The sequence below is a fragment of the Sorghum bicolor genome, chromosome 5 (assembly GCF_000003195.3).
Source record: "Sorghum bicolor cultivar BTx623 chromosome 5, Sorghum_bicolor_NCBIv3, whole genome shotgun sequence".
NCBI classification, from domain to species: domain Eukaryota; kingdom Viridiplantae; phylum Streptophyta; class Magnoliopsida; order Poales; family Poaceae; genus Sorghum; species Sorghum bicolor.
Genome location: NC_012874.2, coordinates 16,250,467 through 16,275,604, shown reverse-complemented (window position 1 = coordinate 16,275,604; position 25,138 = coordinate 16,250,467). Strand labels below are relative to the sequence as shown.

The window sequence follows — 25,138 nt, the reverse complement described above, 5'->3', positions numbered from 1 at the left end:
CCTTAGGGTAGTGACAGCCCTAACGGTCGACGTATTCCACCATGTTCGGATCGGTGTTTGTAGGACCGTAATCAGACCTTCCTAGCCCCCTTCTCATCTCTTTCTGTGGTTAGTGCTCTGATGTCCCGATATAGATAATCTTGAAGTAATTCTTTATTCTTAGATCAACTAGAGAACTCTCATGAAACTTCCTCTCTTCCCACCAAAAACAATTATATAGTTATCCTTGGGCGATCTTGATTCTTAATTAGTACACTCACGTTCCCTGTGGAAAATCGATACTCTGGAATACTCCCGGGTGAAAGCTACATCGGTATCCGTGCGCTTGCCGATTTTTCTGTTTGCGTTTAAAATACCCAACAAGCTTTCTGGCGCCGTTGTCGGGGAACGGTAGCTGTGCTAGTTTCGAACCAAGTCGTCCGTGTATCCTTTTTCTTTTCCTTTTTTACCACACTCACCTTATCATTTTCACCGTACCACATGGATTTCACTCTAAGCATTAATGAGCATGGAATTTATTTCATAGCCACTTCATTTACTCCATGCTCATATGCAACATCTTCACAATCCATTGGTTTCTCCAACATCACCACATTCGAGATCTCCAACCCCCTCTTCCTTTCTATTCATAAAAACTTTAAAAGGGCGGTTGTCGATGCATATGTCTATATTAAATATTGCAGATCTCGTTGAGTTGATCTTGATATAGGTCAGCGTTGGAGGGGAAACCACTTCGCCGACATAAATTGATGGTTTCCCAAGGACAAGCTTAGTGTCCTAAAACAAGCACCGATCAGATCGTAACATAAGCTTTTAATTATTTGCAACACTACCTTGTGTATTGAGCATATAAGGATAATTGTAAAAAAAATTCCTTCGGGTATTCTTGTCACTAACCTTTCTAGGATTGGAGCAAGAAGATCGGATGAATGACAAGCACAAGGTATGTACAACCAATCATCATACAACATTGAATTAAATTCATCCAAACTTGAATTTTGCAAAATTCAAGCTTGGGGGAGTACTTTATATAAAAACATCATTTGCCATGTTGCTATGTTGGTTGTCCCTACCTTTGAGACATGCTCAATTTGTTAAATAGTAATCACACTACTTGATCTCCACTTGAGTAGATCTCTATAAAAGCCATCACTCTACCTTTGTTTATCCTAGTAAGTGTTAGTTTGGAAGTACTGTACATACTTCTATTGGTTTTTAAATTAAGCATGGTGCTTAGGTTAAACAGCCTTCCTTAATCTAATTAGACATGGAGTCTAGTTTGGTTATTGAACTAAAAACTGCTTGTGTAGACATTGGTATATTTTGTTGGACTAACCCCTGCAGGAAAACTTTCAATATCGACCTGGGAAGTCCTGAGATAAACTCACATTGGAGACAAAGAGAGACACACATGAAGTTTAACAATTTACACAAGGAAGGCATAGCTCACAAGAGATGATCCATGGAGGGTGCCACAAACACAATGCACAACCGCTAAGAGAGGAAAGCTTCCACAAGGTGATACTGTACCATCACTCTTCAAGTAAGGTAACATCTTAAAGTACTTGACTATCACTTTTATAAGCTTCTCCTTGGTTCTGGCATTCACATGAGTAAAAGAGACAAACATGTATGATTTACAACTCTAGATTAACCAACCCAATCGATTCAATATGTTTAGTCCTTCCACCTTTGTGATCCCACACTCTTAATCATATTAGCTAAAATGTTGCACACTCAATCTTTGGAAGATATAAACAAAACATATATATAGATAGATTATCTTTCCATAAGGTTGAGCAATCTAATCTGACAAATGTTAAATACTACACTCATGATTTTATTATCCATCAACTTTGTCTTGCTCACTATGCTTGAGGTTAGAGAAGAACAAATACACTTTTGGTTCTGTTGGTGTTTTCCACCAACAGGGCCCATGCACTTGATCTCTGCCTTGTCTCTATGAGTAGGTACACTTTGAGCAAAATATGAAGGAGTTTTACAACTCCCAGACTCCACCAAGTGAAGAACCTAGATATATGAGCACACACACACTGGAGATACTGGACACTCAGGCAATCACTGCCCTGAGATGCTTGAGGACATAACTACTGGAGTAACCCTATAGTGGAAGTAATTACTGACCTTCTGCCGGTCAAGAGAGACAACCCAGGACGCCCTGTCATCCCGATCTCCATCGACATGGTGGACTTCCTAGAAGCACTCTGCGACTTTGGCTCCAGCATCAACATTATGCCCAGGACTTTGTGGTGATAGAGACTGGTACTGATGAGAGGCACCCATCCTAGGGAGGCCATTCCTGAACACTTCGGGAGCTGTCATCTACGCTAGTGCTGCCAAGATCAGTTTCTACATCAAGGGGAGGAAGGAGACGTTTTACTTCAAGAACAAGACTACACAAATCTCAAAGCAATCCCGACATGAACCAAGGAAGAGGATCAACAGGGGGAACAGGAACAAGCAAATGTGGACCGAGTCAGCTAAGATGGTCACTGCAGTTCAAGGAGGTCAAGATCGTCGACTTAAGTCACCGTCCCTGACCAAAAAGGACGACCCAGTCACCTATCAGCTCCTATTCGGAACCATGCCTCTAGAACCGACATACATTCAGCTTCAGATAGCAGATCAGACATTCCAAAAGGTTGAAGATTTTTAGGTTATTGACATGGTAGAAGACGAGTACGATCCAACCATCATCCTTGGAAGACCGTTCCTCAGCACCGTTAAAGCAATCATATACATTGGAACTAGAGAAGTCCACATGCACTTCCCCTTAGAAAAGGTACGCCACTGTTTTACTGACCCTAACTATGTAGTTGAAGACTCTAAGCAGGTCAGGACAAGAAGAAGACGACGCAACCGCAACCAGAGGAGGCAAATTATCAAGGACGGATGGGTGGACTATGAAGGAGAAGTGGTAAGGTCTGAAGACAAACAACTTGAACAGAACTATCCTGAGATGACCGTAGCACCGAGTCAGGTGTGCAGAGAGAAGATAGTTATACATGAAGAGGAGGCACCGCCGGAACCACCGACTACGCCATCCAGCGAATCCCAGGACGACTCCCGTTCGGAGGATTTAAAAACACCGCACGCCTTGCCAAGAGAATTCAAGGATCAAAGAAGACTAGCAGACGAAGGACATCCTAATCGCTGTCAGGGTGCTGCTGACATTCAAATACACCTCCGCCACCTGCTAGCTACATCAGAAGAAATTATGTCAAAATCCAGCTTGGGGAGAGCATCCCCATTTATCCAGCTAAGTGTTCTACTCATCTTTATACTTTACTCAAATAATAAAAAGATGCATAATCATAAAAACCCAAATAAAGATTTTGTGCTTATATATATATATATATATATCTTTGCTTAGTTTGCTAAATAGATAAATAAATAAAGTTTGCTATGAACCCTCATGATAAGCTCTCACATGGAAATGATGAATAGTTGCTCTGCCATGACTAGTTCTCAAAATTGAAATCTCTCTCAAGTTTAGGCATGACTGTTATTAATTAAGATTTGTTCTAAACCTGAACTTGTGGGGAGAGTACTTGATCTAAAGTCTAAGTCGTTAACGGATACGATATGGGAAGGTTGAGCTACTGTTTATCTGTTCCTAGAGATGCTAGAATTCTGGAGAATTTTATCTTTGAAAATCTTTAAAATGTTGCATGATGAGTTCCTGTATGATGAGAGTTTAAATTCCTACCACAGCCATATATACATGCTTGTTAGACTATGAACCACACATTTACTTTTTACTGCCTATGAGCATTGAGTGTGGTCAAGCTGTGTAGACCCTTAGGAGCTTGTCATGTGGTTAAATCAAGATTCACTTGCACGTTCACTCACACATGCTACTTCTACTCCAGAAGTACCATCCACATATATCCATCCATTTCCATCTCCAGAACCACCCAAAAATATTCTACTCCTAATCCGGGAGAGAATAGCCAAAAACATTCTCCTATTTCTGTTTTTCCCTGTGAAAAAAATGCTCAAGTTATCTTGGTTACTACCACTTGCTATATTATTTCAGGAGATGAGTGCTCTAAAAAAAAGAAAGAATGCGAGGAAATAAAAAGGGGCAAGTGCCCGGAACCTCGAAAGAAAGAAAAAGTGAGACGAGAGGTAAAAATGGACAAGTGTCCGACAGTAGAATTAGGGGTACAAGATACCCACCTGAGAGAAAAGAAAAAGAAAATATAGAGCATCTCATTCTCCTCAAAAAGTTTCAAAAGAGCAAGAAAGGTATGTATCCCCTCAAAAGAGCATAAGTAGAATTAGACTTCCACCATTGTTATCACCATCATCACCATACACCATTCATTCGCCACACATGCACATCTTGATTTGACTTATTGACTTGTTCTTCTGGATCCATGGTTTGACTATGCAATAAATGTCTTGTAAGTATGTATTAGTTGTCTCCCACCTATGAGCTCCAGATATCAAAAGCCTTATTAGAGTAGGGTGAGAGAGAAGGCAATGTCACTATGCCTTATACCAAAAATACCACATACTTTGAGAGAAGGCATATACCAATACTGCCTTGGTAAGGATCCAGAAATACCACAAAAGAGAGACTAGAGAGAGTCATACAAGGAATCTCTGAGTTTTATTTGAAAATCTGCAAAAACTCCAGAGCTATAGTTGATCAAGAACATTAGACATGGTGCTTGACTAGACCGTTCTATCTTTTAACTGCTCAAGACACAAGTGACGGTTACAAGCCCCATGGTGAAAGGTAAATGAGTAAGTTTTAAGTCTTAACAGTTTACTCTAACCTAGAGATGAGATCTTGTTTGAACGCATGTATATCTTTAAGTTATGAAACCACTGCAGAAACTCTTGAGTTCATCTTTGCTCAGGGACGAGCAAAGGTTAAGCTTGGGGGAGCTTGTTGACGGTCCTTAATGCTCACATTTAACCATCAACTAATCATAGAAAAGGATCCAAATGCAACCAACACCTAGACTTAGGGTTTTATCTGACAGAATTCCACAAGTTTTGGTGTTTGTCTATTTCTGCAGGGGGTTATCAGGAAATACGGAAGAAAGGCCCACACGTCGGGTTTACATAGAGATATTAACGTGCCGCACAATTATCTACCATCTAGAAGACTCCAGAAGCCACGGGACCGAAGCGGAGGCCGAGAGGGCTCAGGCACTGGGCGCCCGCCCTACCTTACTGGGTGCCCGCCCTCCCCCCTGGACCAAACAGAGTCCAATTCGGGGACAACGCTCCACCGACCTAATACTTCAAGGAAAACCACACGATCAATGTCGGTTTGATCCGACGGTCCAGATTCACTTGAAGGGACTATAAAACCAGACCCCCCTGGCCCCTGGAGATCATACCTCTTCTACAGAATCAAAGTTAGGGTTTCAATTCTTCATCCAAGTAGAGAGGATCCCTCTAGTTCTTCTAGTTCTACCTCTAGTTCATCTAGATCTAGTTCTAGTTCATCTAGTTCTAGTTCTAGTTCCTCTAGTTCTAGTTCTAGTTAGTTCTAGTTGTAATCTAGAAAATAGGGAGAGAGAAGAGAGAGCGGAGGAGGAGCCGGATCTGTCGGATCTTCCTCAACATTATACTTTTGCAGCATCTGGTTCGTTCTTCATCGTTCTCTAGGTTCTTCAATTCATAATTCCTGAGTTCTTTAATTACTTTTATTTACATTTAAGTTATTTATTGGATTCCCGCTTGCATCAAGTGCTCTAGTCTTTATAACGCTAGAGTAGTAATTAATAGATTAGACGTGGTGTTTAGTCTTGCAATTACGTGAAATTGCACCCAATCCTGCGGATTGTTGTGGTAGCCTTAGGGTAGTGACAGCCCTAACGGTCGACGTATTCCACCACGTTTGGATCGGTGTTTGTAGGACCGTAGTCAGACCTTCCTAGCCCCCTTCTCATCTCTTTCTGTGGTTAGTGCTCTGATGTCCCGATATAGATAATCTTGAAGTAATTCTTGATTCTTAGATCAACTAGAGAACTCTCAGGAAACTTCCTCTCTTCCCACCAAAAACAATTATATAGTTATCCTTGGGCGATCTTGATTCTTAATTAGTACACTCACGTTCCCTGTGGAAAATCGATACTCTGGAATACTCCCGGGTGAAAGCTACATCGTTATCCGTGCGCTTGCGGATTTTTCTGTTTGCGTTTAAAATACCCAACAAGTAGCTGGTGAGATGCATATTTTTCCTCCTCAGCAAGTTTCTGGTACTAAGACGGTCTTTGAGGAGTAGCCAAAAGAAGAACTTGTGTTTCCCAAGATTATCGCCTTTCCACATCCATTCAAATAGGGGTGAAGCTTGGTGATTCCCAAGGAGCAAGTTGTAAGCCTTCTTAGGGATAAAAGTGGTGGACAGGTTCTAGTGGTATGTCCAACTATCTGACCTATCAGTATTCCAGTCGATTGAGTTGAGCAAGTTTTGCAGGGTCTGGAGTTCCTCGACAGCTTCTTGAGACAGTGGAAGAAAGAAGTTGGAGCTGTCATCATTCTGCATAAATTGAAATATGGAGCACTTCTTCCTCTTGGCAAAGGAGTATAATCTTGGGAAGGACTCCATGAGACAATTGGCTGCCCACTAATCAAACCAGAAGAGGATCGAGTAACCGTTACCCAGATGGCAAAAATTCATGCTTCGGTACATAGAATTCAGCTTCAGTGTATCTTTCCACCAGAAGGAACCTGAAGGATGTCTGGCATGTGGTGGGGTGTTATGGTTTTGATAGAGCTTGTCCCAGGTTAGTTTAACCCAAGGAGTATCAGCTTGATTATAAAATTTATCCAAGAATTTCAACAAGAGGGCTTTGTTCTGTTTATTGATATCAATGATGCCTAGACCTCCATCTTTCTTGTTTCTATAGGTTGCTTCCCAGGCTGCTAGGCATTTCCCTTTCTTGTTAATATCCCCTCCACTCCAGAGACAGTGTTTTCTGTATTTGTCAATCTGTTCGATGACCTTTGGGGGTAGGAGTAGGGTACACATATAATAAGTAGGCATGGCTGAGAAGACCGAGTTGACCAGTAAAAGCCTACCATGATAAGAAAGCATTTTGTTAATGCCAAACAATCTGGACTCAATCCTCTGAAGCAGAGGTGCAAAGCTTTGTGTTCCTAGTTTGTAAATACTTAGGGGGAGGCCGAGGTAAGTGAAGGGCATACTTTCAGTGAGGCAACCAAAAGTATTAGCAAGATGAAGGAGTTTAGAGTTATCAACATTGAGTGGGACCATGAAGTACTTGTGATAGTTGACGTGGAGGCCACTAGAACCAGAAAAAGATCTAAGCAAGCCTTTGAGATTGAAAATTGTCCTTGTGTCCGCAGGGAGTATAAGCAGTGTATCATCAGCATACTAAATTATGGGAAAGTACCCCCCAAACTCATCCGAGATGGGGTGCTTAAGAACACCATTATGCCAGGAAGCATTGCTAATAGTCTGTAGGAGATCAGCAACAATCACAAATAGAAGAGGTCATAGGGGATCTCCTTGTCTTACCCCTCTGCGGCATTTGAAAGATTTCCCTGATACTCCATTCAGCAGCACAGAAGATATGCCAGAGCTGAGGATCATTTCAATCCAATCTAGTCATTTAGGTGGAAAACCTTTTGACTTTAAAATTCCAAGATTGTAATGATGCTCCACCTTAGGCCTTTTCGAAGTCATGTTTCAGGATAATAATTTATTTTTTGGATTGGTGATAGACATGGAGGAACTGAAAAGCCCAGGCAAGACAATCTTGGAGTCCTTCCTTTGATGAAACCATATTGATTAGGGTGCACAACTTTGGTGATTGTTGTTTGAAGTCTGTTGGAAAGAAGCTTGGTCAGGCATTTCAGTGAGTAGTTTAATAAGGAGATTGGTCTATAGTCACCAACATCTGTGGGGTTGCTTCTCTTGGGTATAAGTGCTGTGTAAGAGGAGTTCAGACTGCTGATGTCAATGGCAGAGGAGTTAAAGCTGTTAAGATATCTCAGGAAATCCTCTTTGATGATGTGCCAGCATTTCTTAATGAAAAGACCGTCGAAGCCATCAGGACCTGGTGCATGACTGTTAGGAAGATCTTTTATAACAGACTCAATTTCCCTCAGTGGAGAACTCAGCAGAGAGTGAGGACAAGTTCTGACTCTGGAGAAGAGTGGAGAGGTTATAATGGATACCATGAAACTCACTTGTGCCCAATCTGTTGGTGAAGGCATTCCAGAGGATAGCAGCTTTTTGTTCATGATCAGTGACGAGGATATCTCCATCTGTTGATAGGCTTCCAATGTATTTTCTGTAGTTGTTTTGGGTGGCCATAGCTTGAAAAAAGGAGGAATTTTCATCACCTAGGGTGACCCACCTGATAGTGTTTCTTTGTTTCCAATATTTCTGTTTGCAGTCTAGGTGATGGTTTAGATGCTTCTTAACCAGAATTCTAAATGCTGATTCCAGGGGGAGAGACTTCTTTGATCCTCTAACCCATCTAGGAGGCTGAGAGTCCAGTTAGAGTTGAAGATAAGTTTGTTGAGGTTGGATAGGTTTCTGCTCCATTTCCTAAGGCCAATCTTGACCTGTTTGAATTTGGCAGCAAGGGTTTTTTCTGCGTTCGAATAAAAAGGAGTAAAGTTCCAGTGAAGATTGACAGTTTCTAAGAAGCCAGGAATGTCCACCCAAAAATTTTCAAATCTAAAGCCAAAGCTTTTAGGGATATTGTTCCCAATGTTTACAACGAAGGGGGTATGGTCGGAAACTGGCTTGGACAGAAGCTGAACATTGGTAATCGGGAAGGAAAGGCTCCAATGGGAGGAAACGAGTACCCAATCCAGTTTGATTAGAAGTGGATCATCCTGCATGTTACTCCGCGTATACTGCCTTCCACTGAAAGGCAAATCAAAAAGGTTGATATCCGAGATCAAGTCATTGAAAAGTTGCATTTCGGATGGGTTTCTCCCTGGTTTATTTCTATTTTCAGGGCTCTGTATAGATTGAAATCTCCAAGCAGAATCCAGTCCTCGAAATCAGATGAGTCAAGATTGATTAGCCAGGTGATAAAAGCAAGCTTGCTATCAGAATGTGCTGGTCCATAAACATTTGTTAGATGGAAAGAGCTTTGATCAAGTAAAGAGGTGATTTGTCTCTTCATTACATCAACTGTAGCACATTCTTTAAACATCATTATTTTTATCAGACACTGTGTTAAGCATTATTGATCATGCGATTTGGTTCAGCTTCTGGGACGACAAGGTTTCTATTGCATCGCCTAGCGGCCACGCTGCGTCAACGTAGTATTCTCCGTACTTCACCTTTGTGACCAGCGTGAACTCTTTGCTCGGCTCCAAACCTGTGCGAAAAAAATTGCCTATGTTAAAGTTTACAAAGTTTGGCTAAGAATAAGAACTAGAATTGTATTTCTTTTCCACGAATGTGGTAGTAGTTAATTTAACGATATGCAAGCTAGCTACATTGCTACTCCAACTCACCAAAGCCGTCCACAAGCAGTGTGTACTCGTAGACAAGGTCCATGCAGAGGTACTCCGTGTCCCAAGCATTGGGGTACGCAGCTTTGGCATCGTCAATGCTCAAGGAGCAGACCTTGAGCGCAGCATCTGCGAATGCGGCCGGAGTGCTCTTCCCATTCGGCGCGTCGCCGTCGATGATCCCGACTTGCGAGGCCCTGTCGTAGAAGTAGGACGCGACGTAGAGGTCGGCCTGACCGGCGCCACCGCCTCCGTTCCACACGCCATTGAAGGTGCAATTCTTTGTTTCGCAGTGCGCGCCTAGGTTTAGCGCTGCAATTGCTTCGTCTCTACACGTATGATAGGATGCGCCTTCTGGTGGGGCTGTTGCTTCATATTCCTCACCATTGTAGGTGTATGTACCTTTGTTGAAGTCGTAACAGTTGGGGTTTTTCAGTGTCATGACAGTGCAAACAGAGTATGGTTTAATCTATACTCAAAATTCGTTTATCTTCATGAGATGTCGACGTGCAAACAGAGTACAGTTATTCCTAATTACGTCACTTACCACTGAACCCACGCAGAATGCAAGGACTGAATGGTCCATTGTTCACCTTCAGAATCTCTGCACGAGCGGCTAAAAGTCCATAGTGCAAGTAACTGCGCAAAGCAAATATCATGCCCGGTTAATTTTACCTTCTCTAAAATACACATCTATCATAAGTATGAGAGTAAGGATTCGAAACCTGTGCACGTAAAGATTGTACTGTTTTCCTTTGAGGTATTCCTTTGTAACATAAGGGTCCTGCCCCTGGGGCACCACAGGAGCGTTTGCAGACGCTTCATCAGAGATGGCATAGGCCATCTGCACTGATCCACCTCCAAGGTCAACCACACCTATCGTATCTGAAAAGTCCCCACCTAACCTTCCCAATAGGTAGTTCAGGGCGACCTGTAGCAAATAGTAGTGCAGATTTATATCCACAGGGGCCAAGGCCGTCAACATGTTGAAAAACTAACTTGATAGGGGAAAGTGAACGAAGACATCTGCAATTCATGCCATATACTGGGTCGCATATATAGACCAATATAATTAAAAATTAATTGCACGCATAACTCTAAGCACATTATTGGACTGTTAGCCTTTGGGAAAGTGAAGACTCCTCTCACTTGGAAGCTCAGGCACTACTGGGCGTATAGATTTCAAATAGGAGTAGGTGATATTAATTTCGTTAAATGTGCTAACCAAGATTCGAACATGAGACATCTGCATTGATGCCATATTGAGTCTCATATGTAAACCAATATAATTAATTGCACCCAGAACTCTAAGCACATTGGAATGCATTGACAGTTCCATTCTACTAGTAGTGCTATACTATACCATCTTACCCATAGGTAAGATCCCTCCTGAGATCCCTCGAGGACAGTGATCCAATTTGGGTTGTATTGGAATTTGCTCTTGCTTCTGACAAGATCACGGACCTGCAACAACATATATATAGGCACTATTTATCAGAAGTTTTTATGTCTATATAGTATGCTGACGATAATGTAGTGGGAATGAAGTTCCTCGCAAAAGAAAGATAAGTAGTTGGAAGTTCCTCGAAAAGTAAAGATAAGTTGTGCTGAAATTAATACCGCTTCAAGAATTTCTTCCGATTTCTCATCTCCAATTAGTCGTAGCCCAGCAGTTGCCTGCAAATTTGATAACTCGAAATTTGTAAATGTTCATCATCCTCCCTAAGGAGGGATTGATAAAACTTTAAGCTTGTTTGTTGTATCAATTACACCAAGTTTAAGGGGAGTTTTGTGTTGCAGCCACGTAGGGACGACACTTTGAGCTTTCTCAAGCAGAGGAGCGATGGACTTGGCAGCCTCTTGGGGTTCACCAGCATACGCACTAAGCCCAGGCTTTACCTGCATTATTATGATTCGAGAACATGTTAATTTTTCATTTTTTATAATACTAATGATACATTATTTTAATTTTACATTTTTTCTATGTTATGATAACTCATATTTTCCCATTCCATAAATCCAACAACCTGTTAACTTTAAGTAGAAGTTCAATGGATGAATTCCAGTTAAAGAAACTAGGGCCATCAACCTTTACTCCTACATTGGCTAGAATGTTATGAGACAGTATTAGATGTTATTCTTTATATGACTAATAAATTATTTATATTAATTTGCATGTATTCCTTTTTGCTCAACTACTAAAACATTTGCCATAATATATACTTTATAGTTTGTATCCAGTTTGTCAAAGTCTTATCAACTAATAATCTATATGTTTTTATTTATATTCATATTTTTCATGAAAAAATTACGGTGCTTATAAGTATTGCTAGCGCTTCATTAGGAATTATATTGATTTATTAGTTGAAGAATGCTTACAAGTTTAGTAATTATATGAATAAACTCAACCCTCCTAATTATGCAAAATGAACTAATTTTACACCGGAATCCCTTTCAATATGTATGGATTAAAAGGGAGTACTATATTCCCAAGAAAAGTCTTAGGGGTTAGTTTAAATTATCTTTCATAATGGTAGAGGTTGGCAAGTTAGGTACAAATATATTAAAAATATAGGTGAGTAATTTAGATGTAAATTTATGTGGATTACTTTGTATACTTTTTAAAAAAAGCAGAGGTGGGTAATGGTTTTTATAATACAGAATAGGAGTGAGGTCTAAAAAGTTATAGATGGAATTACCGTTGACTGATTTACTATGACAAAAAATACTATAGCTGGCACAAAAAAGTACGCTGACAAGACAAGCGAACAGGCTCTCCAAATGAATCCCGGTGACGACGATTAGAGTATACCAAATTAAAGGGCAGTGTTTTTTATTACTGGAAAAAATTATAGGATTTATTTTTTTTAGCGTGTCTCGTTAGTCTAACAAGTATTAGCAAGATGAGCTTGCCCGTGGTTTACCACCCATACGAAACTCCTCTTCTCCTGCAATCCAAACGCCATTAACAGAGGAAGAAAGAAACCAATCTCTCTGTCAATCCAGTATGCTGTTTAATTTCTTTATTCAAAAAAACACGTGGTGCTAGATGGAACTTGATGATGCCTTATTCTCTAATAATTATATATAGCACACACCTGTGCGAAGAACTGGATTTCATTGCCGATCTTGACGAGGTCCAACTGCTTGTCGAACTGGAAGACGTGCACACGGCTCCCCGTGCTGCCGCCGTCGAAAATGACCGCGTACTGTGCCGTGCCCTTCTTCCCTGCTGGATTACCTGCAGCCTCGTTCGTCGCCAGAGACCCTGCCTTTCGGCCAAGCACGGAGGCACCGCCGGACACCACCGTAATAATTTGGCACGACAACGAGAGAAAGAGCACTAGAACGGCAATGTCACCAGCAACGTGAGCCATATTGCTGCTAGCCTGCTACTAGCTAGATAGCTCTATGGCGATTTGGCGATGGATGGGTGCACTTATAAAGAACTAGAACTAAGCTAGTGGACCTTTTCTCAAAGCAACCCCGTGTAATATTGCATTGACATTAACAATCCGGAAACGGCAGGATCAATCTGATTTCATGTACTGGTACAAAATATATGGCAAGTCCATGTGGTTCGTTGAATTTATTCTATTTTAAATGTTAACTGGTTTGCTCCGCTGGCCAGCATCAGTAATTTGTCCTGGATATATTGAAAATCTCCAAATTGTTATTTATTGGCTACATGCCTACATGTCTTTTTCACCCTTTGTTGTGATCCACCACTACGATACTAATAAGAGAATATATATGGACGCATATGGTAGGTACATACTCACAAGAAATTGGCACATGGGGAACGTGGATGTTGATGTCTATCTATCCAAAATAAAATACAAACCATTTTGGAGGTATCCGCCTGTCTCCATTTTGAATGGGAAGGAATATGCATGGCCAGGACGATCTGCATACAAAAAAATAGCTACATTATATATATATATATATATATATATATCTGCCGGCCGCTCTAGGCACACGTGATGCTGGGCTTCGTCTTAGTGCCACCACTATGCCAGAAAAATAAATTAGTGCACGGCTATACAATCATCAAGACGTGAAAAAAAACGCATCACTTATATATTGTGTCTTGGATGTGAATGGACCAGTGACATGCATGTAAAATGCGGTGAACTCATCAGTGACGCTTTATATAGCCAAAAGTTATGAGCACGATCGAGGATTTGTCGGATTCAGCAGGTTGCAGGTATGTCCTGGATACAGCCGGTGAAACAGCAATACGCTACTAGTCTTTTGGCAGTGACGAGATTGATGAGCAATCCTAATCCAGGACGGCACCGATGGTGTGTAGAGGAGTACTGGAGTGGTGGGCTCCCAACGCGAAAAACTAAAGAAACCGGCCCATATATATCGGCCCGCTTTAGTCGACGGGCCCACGTGACGGCGATTATAAAACGCCATCTATCGTCAACCCTAAACTCTTGCAGTTGCGGTTGCTCTCCATCATCTCCCTGCGCTGGCTCTCCGGCGGAAAGCGAAAGCACCCACCGATCCTTCCTAGCAACAAACATCTTCGTCGACTTTAAGGTTGTATTCGCGATCTGCTATCTTTTTGCCTATCTCGATCTACTACTAGCAGTACGTGTCTCAGTCCTATTCGTGGTGTCGGTGATCTCTATGCTTATTACAGTCACAGTACGTATCTCAACTAGGATTACCGGAGCATTGGCAGGAAATCTGTGGCTCATCTCATATCATCTAATGGATCTTAATTAGGATTGATTAGCTGTTTGATCTATATATTTTTTTTCTTATGCTACCTGTTTGATCGATCTGTTGGATCTCTGAGCCTACACGCAGCAAATTTGTGACTGCAGATCTACCTTTTTTCTTCGTTTTGCTTTAATTATAGTTCTACGAGTATGTAGGCTAAATAAAATATATGTGCTGTTACTTTTTGTGGCTGGTGGGAACTGTAGGATGTATATATGTTCAGTTTTTTCAATTTGATATAGACGTATTCTAGAAACTTTGAAGTGTGCACTAGCTGCTGTAACGTAGAGTGTTCTTGGCTAATTATATGTGGCATTCGCTCTGGTTGTCAAATTCTATTCTTATACTATAAAAAATTTATTTACAGTTAAAGGGGCACATATGTATGCATATTCACATAATCTCTTCGATGTACAGAACTGAGTGAACCAAGATTTTTTTTAATGATTTCTAAATACTTAACACTGTATCCAATGTAGGTTTAGTCCGACACCTTGTTCTGTATATATAGACAATAATGCTTATATGCAGTAGAGCTTGTTGCTTCTACGTTTAATTTATTAGACAACGAGTTCTTGCATGTACTATGTGTTGCAATCGTTGTCATTTCTGCAGCGGCGGAGCATGAAGTAAAAAGAAGCAGGGGCGAGTCGCTTGTGTCTTCTGAACTGGGCAATTAACTTGTGCCGTTTTAATCATAGACCGTTAGCTTCTGGCGCTTTAACTTGGCAATTAGTATTTTACTGTGAGCACTGCAAGCCTTCAAATGGACAGACTAGTGGCTGGTGAATTTGGTGTTAAAAAAAAAAATCTGATCTGCTGCCTAGTATATCGCCTCTACGCGATGCTCCGCCACTGATTTTCTGTGTGTCGTTATATATTGCCTAAATAAAATTTCTCTAAAAATTGTGATTTGTGTGCTCATTCAGGATGTATATCTTTGTGAAGAGCTCCATTAGCAGGACAATCCGTCTCAGGGTCCAGCCAACTGATACATTGTCCACTGTCAAGGCAAAGATCCAGGAACAATACTACCTTGCCTTTGATGGAGAGCAGCTAGACGATAACCTTACGTTGGCTGATTATGACATCCAGAATAGGTCCACACTTGACCTCGAAGAAAAGATGGAAATTTATGTACAGGAGACGCTGTTAGGCACAAAAATCACCGTTGAGGTAGATAGCTTAGATACCATTGGTAACGTCAAGGACATGATTGAATCTATAGAGGGCTTTCCCAAGCATCAGCAGTGCCTCCTCTTTGACAAGAAACAACTAGAGGACAACAGCACCATAGCTGACAACAACATTTGCAAGGAGGCCACCCTTCTCCTTGTCCTCCACTCGTCTCCAAGAGGTACGATGCAAATCTTTGTGGAGACGATACTCAGGACCCTGGCTCTAGAGGTGAACAGCACAGACACCATCAGCAATGTCAAGATGATGATCTATAAGAAGGAGGGCACTCGGCCTAACAAGCAACGCCTCCTCTTTGCTGGCCAGCAGCTGCAAAATGACCGCACTCTTGGAGACTATGGCATTAAGAATGAGACGACCCTCCATCTGGTGCTCTGCTGACTGTGTGGTTGTTGAGCGAGGAATGCGGTGCGGAGATATTCAACAATTAATGACTAGTATTTTGCTGTACTCTTCTTTATTTACAGTATATGGTTGGTGTGTTAACTTTGATTATATTGTTGGACGTTAGTATTGCTCCATTCTTGTTTCTTTCTTTTCTACAAGTGGTACTGCCGCTGTGTTATCAGTGAAACTTTCACTATTGCAGTAGTGTGTTAACGTGTGAAATCTTATATCAAGAACTAATCAGATATATATTAGTTGAATGCATTCTTTAAAAAAGATAGTTGAGAATGCTTTATTTCCTCAAGCTTCTAGCTATTTGCAAGCCTCATTGTCAACGGCTGCAGCGAGCTGTGGTAGCAACGTGGCCACCACTTACGATCGTATCGTGCTGTGGCTGGCGTAAAAGCTCTTGAGGGGCGAGGTCGGTTGACAAAAAAAATCTATGACGAAGGCACCTATGGTACCTATCACAGATTCACAGATTTATATTCATATGCTGAGAGCCTTTGTATACCTAGAAAATTGCACATAAGAATTCATCTTTATTAAAATTAAGCACTAAAAAACAATCTAGATCATCAAATCTAATGGCTAATAATGAAAACTTGATGCAAGGCTTCAAACTGGAAAAAAAACCTACGCTAATTTCATCCCACATGAAAAAAGGAAAGAAAAAGACCAACGCGCCGCGGGACATCTCCCGTGCAGTGAGGCCTGGTTTAGCTGTGAAAAATTTTTTAGATTTCAGCACTGCAGCACTTTCGTTTGTTTGTAGTAAATATTGTCCAATCATAGACTAATTAAGATCAAAAGATTTGTCTCGTGATTTACAGACAAACTGTTCAATTAGTTTTTGTTTTCGTCTACATTTAGTACTTCATGTATGTGCCGCAAGATTCGATGTGACGAAGAATTTTGGTTTTTGTGGTGAACTGAATCCACCGCCAACCGTCGTGCAGCCGTGCCTCTCACCCAATCGCCGTGCACCCGTGTGAGGTCCGCTCCGTGCCGCTCCAGGCAATTGACGAGTGCCGCGCGAGATCGGTTTTGGCCTCCACGCGACATCGGACAGCCGCCTAGCCGCCTCGTGCTGAAGTATGATCGTGATTAGTTGCGGCAAGTTGGCAAGCAAGGTAATTTGAAGTATATATGTGCCGTATTCTTTTGTTTGTTCCAGTACACGCGCATTTGAAGTATATATGTGCGGTATGTCTCTAAATGTTTCTCTTTTCATATCTTATTATACTCTTATAAAGTTAAACTCCACTAGAAATTTCTCTCAACATGTAAGCTATCCACATCAACAATCTACTAAAACTTACAATTATAGCCAACTAGCACATGTAATTATGATAGTCATCTCTTTATCTACTAACATGCATTTAGCTGTTCATATTGATGTGTCAAATCATTCAATAAAATTAATTTAAAATAATTTCATTCATATAACTATAAATATAAATAGTCTAATTTTTTATTAAATTATTTGAAATTCCCGCAGCAACCTTATGATTGCTTGTCTGGTAATTTTAGTATGACGTAGATGTGATTTGAATTGAAACCCGTGGGTGCTAATTCCTAACACTTGCTGAGAATAACAGGTGAGTTGGCAAGCAGATGGCGACCGCACGTGAATGACATTGCCGCAGATTCAATAAAAGTTTAGGTCAGGAGCACAACAGCCTCATACTATTTTTATATATATATAAAAGGCAAGGATATATTCTACTATACTTATTTTAAAAATATTACAGAAGTGTATTTACCTAAGCGGCGCCACAACCATGTACATGTCCAAAACAATAAAGATGAATTCGATCGTGAACTATTTGAACCAACACACGATGATTGGGACATTATGAAGATGCCATGGAAGGCGGCCATGGATTGCATAACTAAAACTTATACGATGATGATGGAGGCATTCAGCGACATGCGCAAGGTACTACGACGATATCTATACCTATCTATAAAGAGCCAAAAAATTTCAGTCTGGCCCCAATATTTTCTTCCGTCTCTTGTCCCCGTTCTGTTTGAGGAATCGGTCGCCTCCTTCGTCCAAACGTTTCTAGAAGAGCAAAAAGAAAATAAAAAAGTTTCTAAGGTTCCCAATGCAAAATCTCCTATTACTTTTCTGCCGTAGCCTCTGCCATCCGTCCGTCGGCCAATCAGCCCAGAATCGGTATGATTGGAAGAAAAAAAGAATAAAAATTTTCCTAGGGTTCTCAATATAAAATCTCCAATTTACTTTTCTTTTATTCTTTAAATCGGCTAAAAATTGATAAATACGTAGTAATTCATAGAAAATTCTAAAAATTATAAAATAAATTTTGTTCAGCTCCACATATGTAGATACATACAGTAAACAAAAAATATCACAAATTTTAGTATTTTTTTGTTGGAAATACTTGCCTATGCTTTTTAGTGTAAAATTAAAATTATAGTTATCTTGCTCCAATTATTATAAAAATTTTATGGTAGCCTATTTAATGTGATGCTTGATTCATTATTTCATAGCAATCCTAATCTAAATAAAAAAAGCTGAAAATTGATAAATGTGTAGTAATTCATAGAAAAATCTAAAAATTGTAAAACAAATTTTGTTCAGCTCCACATATGTAGATCCATGCAGTAAACAAAAAATATCACAAATTTTAGTACACTTTTTTTGTTGGAAATGTTTGACTATGCTTTTTAGTGTAAAATTAAAATTGTAGTTATCTTGCTTCAATTATTATAAAAATTTTATGGTAGTGCTTAATTCATATTTCATAGCAATCCTAATCTAAATAAAAAAATAATGCTAGCATCAAACTTCTCATGTTTTAATATAATAATGAGGTATATTAAGAGGTAATATTAGAGTGAGATAAGGTTTAACTAATTTCTATTTTTATTATTAAATAAATATGTCTTCAAGCTACATATTATTGTAAATATTAACTATCTAATACCATAAATGTTATTGTTATCAATAAAATAAATTATGGACTTTAAATTTTATAAAAAGGATAAATATAAATAGATATGTAACATTATGTCATCACTTTCTAGGGTCATTTGATATTTTTCTTCCGTTGCAACGCACGGGCATATTTGCTAGTTTAATTTATAAATCATGTTACAAATCTAGCTTAAACAAATATGTGTTTGCATATAGCATATTTTGTATTAATTAAATTAATATGATCTCTACAATGTCTCGCCAACAGATCATGATTACGAGTCATATCGCGTACTTCCAGAGGACCCAACTACAAATAATGTGACAGATGATGATCCATATAAATTCATCTACCAGAACCTGCCACAAAGATATATATTGAGTAAAGTCCCTGACTGCAATTACTATGGTGCGATGAGGTTTCGGTATGAGGCATCCGGTTTTGTTGTAGAAAAGAAAAGGTACAAATACATATACCAGATGTTCCTGCAGAGCTAAGAAGGTTATTGACAAGTCAAGTGGATGAAAATGCAAAATATTTCAGGAAGCGTATACATTATCTCAACTCATGTTTTGCCTTCGCAAGCCTAGGGTTTATCCTTGACCGCAGATATAACAATCCACGAGGGATCGGTATTTATACATTTCGAATTCACGGTGGTTTGTACCACCGTTTGGACCGCCTGGTGCCAGGTGGCCACGGTACTCGGCATCTGCAGCTCTACTTTTATGATACAGAAAATGAGACCTTGTCACATAGAGTCAAAAGGACCTCTGTCTTGATATCAACCTAATCTGAAATATCCTTGCAATTTTGCAGGATAACTCATATGTTCATACTTTTAGAAAAAATAGTGCTTTCTAAACTTGGATGACTACTAGATTGAAGTCAATACGAACATCACGCCTAACTAAAGAAGGTATAATGCCCCAGCAGCGTTCTAGGTTGCTGCTATCTAGATGGAAGGGAATGATCCACATAGGTGTTTTGATAGGAGTGTGGTTGTATATGGCAAGACCGATTGTCGTCCGCAGTATGTCTGAGTATATCTGAGCATACCATGGTTGTTATGACCCATTAGCCTAAACAAAATATGAATATTGGTAATCACTTATAATATGTTTCATCTTTGTTATCAGAAAAATAGTTATTTGATTTCGGTATACAACAAATAAACAAATGCTCTTCTCTAGAAATTTGGGAGGCTTTCTTGTATACAATTTCATAAAGTTTTGGGACGGCATAAGATTGCCAGTGATCAAACTGAGTTCGAATTCTTGGCCGACATTTTCACAAGTCGTGCAAATGAATGTTTTGATAGGCAGATAGATGATCTCTAATACATGATTAAGAAGTTAGGCAAAATGTGACTTACATGTTGAAAGGACCTTGTTTGGTTTTGGTAATTGAGTGACAACTTAGGTGGACTAATAGTGTTTATGTGAGATACACAGGAGATTAGTCCACAGGTGATGATGTGATGATAGAGGAGCTCATTACATATGAGACATGACATGGAGTCATGTGACCAAGGTGGAGAAGATCAAGATGAGGCTTGGCTTGATGGACCGGTTGCAAGAGTGAAGGGCAAGTCGGAGGCTTTGAAGCAAGGGACCGCGTGTGACGGTGAAGCTTGAGCAAGACTTGGCGCCGATGGACCGAGGCAACGGTGAAGAGCAAGTGAGGTCAAGATCGATGAACCAATACGGTCACGTGATGATATGAAGTGGATCATATCATTTGGCGATTGGTTGGTGCATGCGTTGCATCAACAATGGAGGAGATGAAATGGAAAGCGCAAGGCAAAGGTATAACCTAGGGCTTTTCCATTTCACCGGTCATAGGTGTGTAGAGAAGTTTATGACCGGATTTAGGATAGATGGCCGTACTATCAAGAGGGGAAAACTTGTTTGCATATTGGTCATCTAGTGCCACTTGAGCGATCTAACTTTGCATACGTGTTAGGATCGAGTGGCGTGGCAAGTTTGAGAGGCTAACTCCTTTGGGAAAATGTTTGTGAAAATGCTAACACACTTGCACATGGTGGTGTACACTTGTTGGTGTTAGCACATTTGGCGATTGGTTGGTACATTTGTTGGTGTACACTTGTCGGCGCTTTTCGAGAAAATGAAGTGCATATTTTCTATTGCGCCGGTGGGAATTTTTGGAGAAGTTGAGAAACACTCACCGGACGCTGGTATTGGCAGCACCGGACGCTGGTCCAGAGCGTCCGGTGTAGTGTCAGTGGCGCAGGTGTGCACCGGACGCACCGGAGTGAGTCCGGTGCTTAGCGTCTGGTGTGCGGGTGGTTTGGCGACCCTCTCTGCGCATGAGTCCGGTGAGCACCGGACGCTCAGGGTGCGTCCGGTGGCTAGCGTCTGGTGACCTTGCGAGTTTGCGGAGCTCTCTGCGCACGGGTCCGGTGTGCACCGGACGCGTCTGGTGTGATGCAGTAGAGCGTCCGGTGGTGCTGTGCAGGCGCGCGTGCACAGTAGCCGTTGGCGGCAACGGTCGAGTTCAAACGGCTAGTGACACGTGGCTGACGCCTGAGCACCGGATGCTAGGGGTTGAGCGTCCGGTGGCTCCTTGTGAGCGTCCGGTGCCCACGTGTTTTGCCCAGTGAAGGGGCAACGGCTAGTTTAGCCCTTGGGGCTATATATAGAAGTGGTGGCCGGCCTTGGCTGGTGCTGAGCACCCTTGGGACTTAGTGTCCATGCTTGGGGAGTGCTAGTAAAGCCTCTAACTCACATATGCTTGATAGTGATCATCCGATTGTGTGAGTGAACGATTCTAGTACGTTGCATTGAGAGATTGCATCGAGTGGCACTAGGTGTTCGTGTTGCAAGCCGGTTGTGCTTGTTACTCTTGGAGGTTGCCACCTCCTAGACGGCTTGGTGGCTTGTGACTCCGTCGAAGCACGCAAGGAGATTGTGCGGTGCTCCGGAGAAGAGATTGTGAGGGGTACGGTGCTCACCCCGCAGGGATCGCGAAGAGCAACTCTAGTTGAGCGAGACGTGAAGAGCGACAAGTGGTCCGGCCGGGTCAAGTGCTAGAGCTTGTGGTAAGCACTCCACGTGGGAGAGTGTGACTTGCGGGTCACCACTAGCAAGAGGACCGGCGGCAACCTTGGAGCTTGTCTCAACGGGGACGTAGCTTGGTGGCCACCAAGTGAACCTCGAGAGAAAATCATCGTGTCAACATTGTTCTTCCCGTTGGTTTGCAAAGTCCCTAACACAAGCTTGTTCTTACTTTCATATACTTGTGCTTGTGTAGTTGCTCTTGTAATTAGTTAGCTTGTGTAGCTTGCTAGTTACCTTCTTGCTTGTGTAGCTAGAAGTAGTTTCCTTACGTGACTAATTTAGTTTGTGTAACCTTGTTAGTCACATTGCTTAGTTTGTGTAGCTAAGTAAGTTGGGCTCTCTAATTTGGCATTAGTTGCCTTGTTATTGAGCTTGCTAGTGAGCTTAGGCTTTGTGCGCTTTGCCTCACTAGTTTGTGTAGGAGCTCCCCCGGTTTGCAAAGTACTAGTTGCATAGGTTTGTGTGACCTTGCGTCTAGTTTTGGTTACGTGAGCTCTTGCTAAGGTAACACCTTGCTTGCTTGTTTAGGATCTTTTCAAGGTGCTAGAGAACTTAGATAGAGAGGTGTAGTCTTGGCTAGACCGATAGTTTTAATTCCGTATTTATTTCGGTTAGCCGGCGTAATATTTTTTAGAAAGAACTATTCACCCCCCCTCTAGTCCGCTATCTCGACCCTTCACATGGTTAATATGAGAAATAACTTTACTATGCAAAAGTGATCCCAAATTGTGTACATGCTTAAATACAATTGTGTAAAAGTTAAACTATACAAAAAAATTTGGTTGTTTTCATGAGCATCAACAAGATAAAGCCGTAACATTAGCACGAGCATTTACTAGTACTAGAATAGGTGGCCATGGGTATTTTTTTTCTCGGTCGGCAGTGATCAATACGGCGCTGTATATCGGGAGATATTAAAAGTCACTCCAAATTGGAGGCACCACAGTAATTGAAGCCTCAGTGGCCTCTCGTGTGCTCGACGTACACATGTCTCCGTTGTCCGCTCCTTTAGAAACTGCTCGCAAACACACACGCCCGTCCGGTCCATCCTCGCGCCCCTGTTTCATTTTTCAGACAGCCCCCTCCACCTGGGTTGAAGCTCTAAAGCTCCCTTCTCATTCTCCTCTCCCCTTTCTCTATCTTCTCCCTACTCGCCACCGTTGTTGGATTCGGGAAGCCACAGAGCTCCATAGCATTGACGGATACGACAACCAAGAAGGATCGAGGGAAGCTGCGCGACATTAGTTGTTGGACCTGATGGACATCCGCGTCGGCACATGCGTGTAATCTAGCAAGGTGAGTTCCTCTGCCTCCGAATCTGATGTAGTGGCCCGGTTTCATCCCTGATCTGTGAAGGGAGGGATGTGGTGCGACCTCAACAACTGCCGATCAGGCCGATCTCTAGAAGCCTGTGGTACGCGTGCGGCGAGCTTTGGCAAGCAGGTGAGTGGAGGACTCAGCTCAAGCTCCTAGATTTAGATGCAGACACATATTGATGACATGTAGATTTTGTGTTTTCATATTGGATCGTGTAGGACACAAATGCCTGAGCTTTGAAGACTTCATATTGGACACAAACACATAGATTTAGTCTACATGTGAGCTTTTTGATGACTTTGTATTGAACGCAGAGACATGAATTTGGTCTATGTATTAGAACCGGGTGAAACACGAATGTGTATTGATTGAATGGTGTATAATATCCCTGGAAATCTATTAAATGACCATTTTATATATATTGCAACACCGGTATTCATCAAGTCTATCTAAGGTGGATATGAGGGAATTATTATTTGCAAATGTCTACTTTAGATATTAGATAAACTTCCGGAACTGCTAGCGCCCGGACGTCCGGCGCCAACAACGCGTCCGGACGCCAAGCCCCCCCCACCCGCGCCATAGAAAAGAAAAAAAAAGAAAATCCCATCCGCCTCTAACCAACCCACCTCTGCCCCACTCATCCTGCACAGAAGATTGTTTCTTATCCGCTCCGTCCCAACCAACTTACCCCTGCCCCGCTCGCCCCACACAAAGGACCGCACTTCGTCCGTTCCTCGCGCAATGAGCCCATCCTCCGCCCCCACGAGCATGGGATCGCCGCTGCCTCTCGCTTTGTTGGCCCCTAGCAGATCTGCCTGCCGCTAACTTGTCCCTACAACCTATCCTCATACTTGACGCTGCAACACAATATATATAATAGTGCAACAACAGCTGACATACTGCTACAACAAACAAGTTGAAGTAGTTGAAACATCATAAACATCGTATTACAACAAACAAGAATAATTGCTACAACAGCATGCAACAACTGCTACAACATACAGATTGAAGTATTGGATAGAACAGCTGAAACACCATAAATATAGTATTACAACAACAAAGAACGGTTGTTGCAACAACATGTAACAACTAATACGACAGCATATGTTGAAGCATTAGATGGAGCAACCGAAACACCATAGGCATAGTATTACAGCAACATCGACCAACTGTTGCAACAACATGCAATAACTAATACAACAGTGCAGATTAAAGCATTGGATGGAGCGACTAAAACACCATGGACATAGTACTACAACAACACCGAACAAATGTTGTAACAACATAAAACAAACTACTACAACATGCAGACTGAAGCAACTGAAACAACATCTCAGAACACAAAACTGCAACAACGACTAAAACCTACTGCAATGTCTAGATAGAACTATTGCAACAATGACGAGATCTGAACCCGAGAGCTCGCCGAAACCCTATCCTACTGCAACAGCACCTGAAAAACATACTGTGAAAAACCAGAGAACACCATTACAACACGTACGAGCACTGAATCCCAAGAGCTCGCCGAAACCTTGGCCAACACAATATCCCGTAGATCTAGATCCAGAGGAACAGGAGGATAAGCAAGAGGTGGAGGAGGAGCAAAGGAGGGCTCAGATCCAGATCCACAAAAGGAAGGAGAGAGGGAAAAGGGAGAGAAAGGCTTCGGATCCAAATCCCTCTCCACCTACCTCGTTGGAGCCGCGTCGTTGTCTCCATCTCCAGATGCATAGAGGTCACGAGAGCAAGGGAGAAAGAGCAGGGAGGAAGGGAGTTGCGCTGCTCACTGAAAGCTGCCACCGTCGTGCTCTACTCCGGCGCCATGGAGGGCGTGTGGGTCGCAGCGGCGGGGAGGGAGGGAGAAAAGGAGGGAGGAGGGGCTCGCGCATGGCAGAAAGTGTCGGCGCATGGTGCGAGCGGTGGAAGTGGCAGCGAGATGTGAGAGAAGAGTGGAGATGAAAAAAATGAGTGGATGAGAAGGCGTGG

At 41.7% G+C, this 25,138-nt stretch overlaps 2 protein-coding genes across 2 annotated transcripts; one reads left to right on the top strand and one right to left on the bottom strand.

Annotated features, from left to right (window-relative positions):
• LOC8071608 (probable apyrase 3) lies at nt 9,050–12,905 on the bottom strand. Its single transcript, XM_002449312.2, has 8 exons — nt 12,588–12,905; nt 11,260–11,388; nt 11,110–11,166; nt 10,861–10,953; nt 10,215–10,420; nt 10,037–10,128; nt 9,493–9,891; nt 9,050–9,353 (listed from the first exon to the last, which is right to left on the bottom strand). Exons 1-8 carry the CDS (start codon nt 12,864–12,866, stop codon nt 9,223–9,225), a joined length of 1,386 nt encoding a protein of 461 aa, XP_002449357.1. The 5' UTR covers nt 12,867–12,905; the 3' UTR covers nt 9,050–9,222.
• Nucleotides 13,949–15,951, top strand: LOC110435406 (polyubiquitin-like). Its single transcript, XM_021460917.1, has 2 exons — nt 13,949–14,037; nt 15,153–15,951. Exon 2 carries the CDS (start codon nt 15,154–15,156, stop codon nt 15,799–15,801), a length of 648 nt encoding a protein of 215 aa, XP_021316592.1. The 5' UTR covers nt 13,949–14,037; nt 15,153; the 3' UTR covers nt 15,802–15,951.

Coding starts and splice junctions, on each gene's coding strand:
- LOC110435406 (XM_021460917.1), top strand. CDS start 15,154: ATGTATATCTTTGTGAAGAGCTCCATTAGCAGGACAATCCGTCTCAGG.
- LOC8071608 (XM_002449312.2), bottom strand. CDS start 12,866: ATGGCTCACGTTGCTGGTGACATTGCCGTTCTAGTGCTCTTTCTCTCG. Junction 11,389..12,587: donor AAATCCAGTTCTTCGCACAG/GTGTGTGCTATA, acceptor ATAATAATGCAG/GTAAAGCCTGGGCTTAGTGC. Junction 11,167..11,259: donor AAACTCCCCTTAAACTTGGT/GTAATTGATACA, acceptor TCAAATTTGCAG/GCAACTGCTGGGCTACGACT.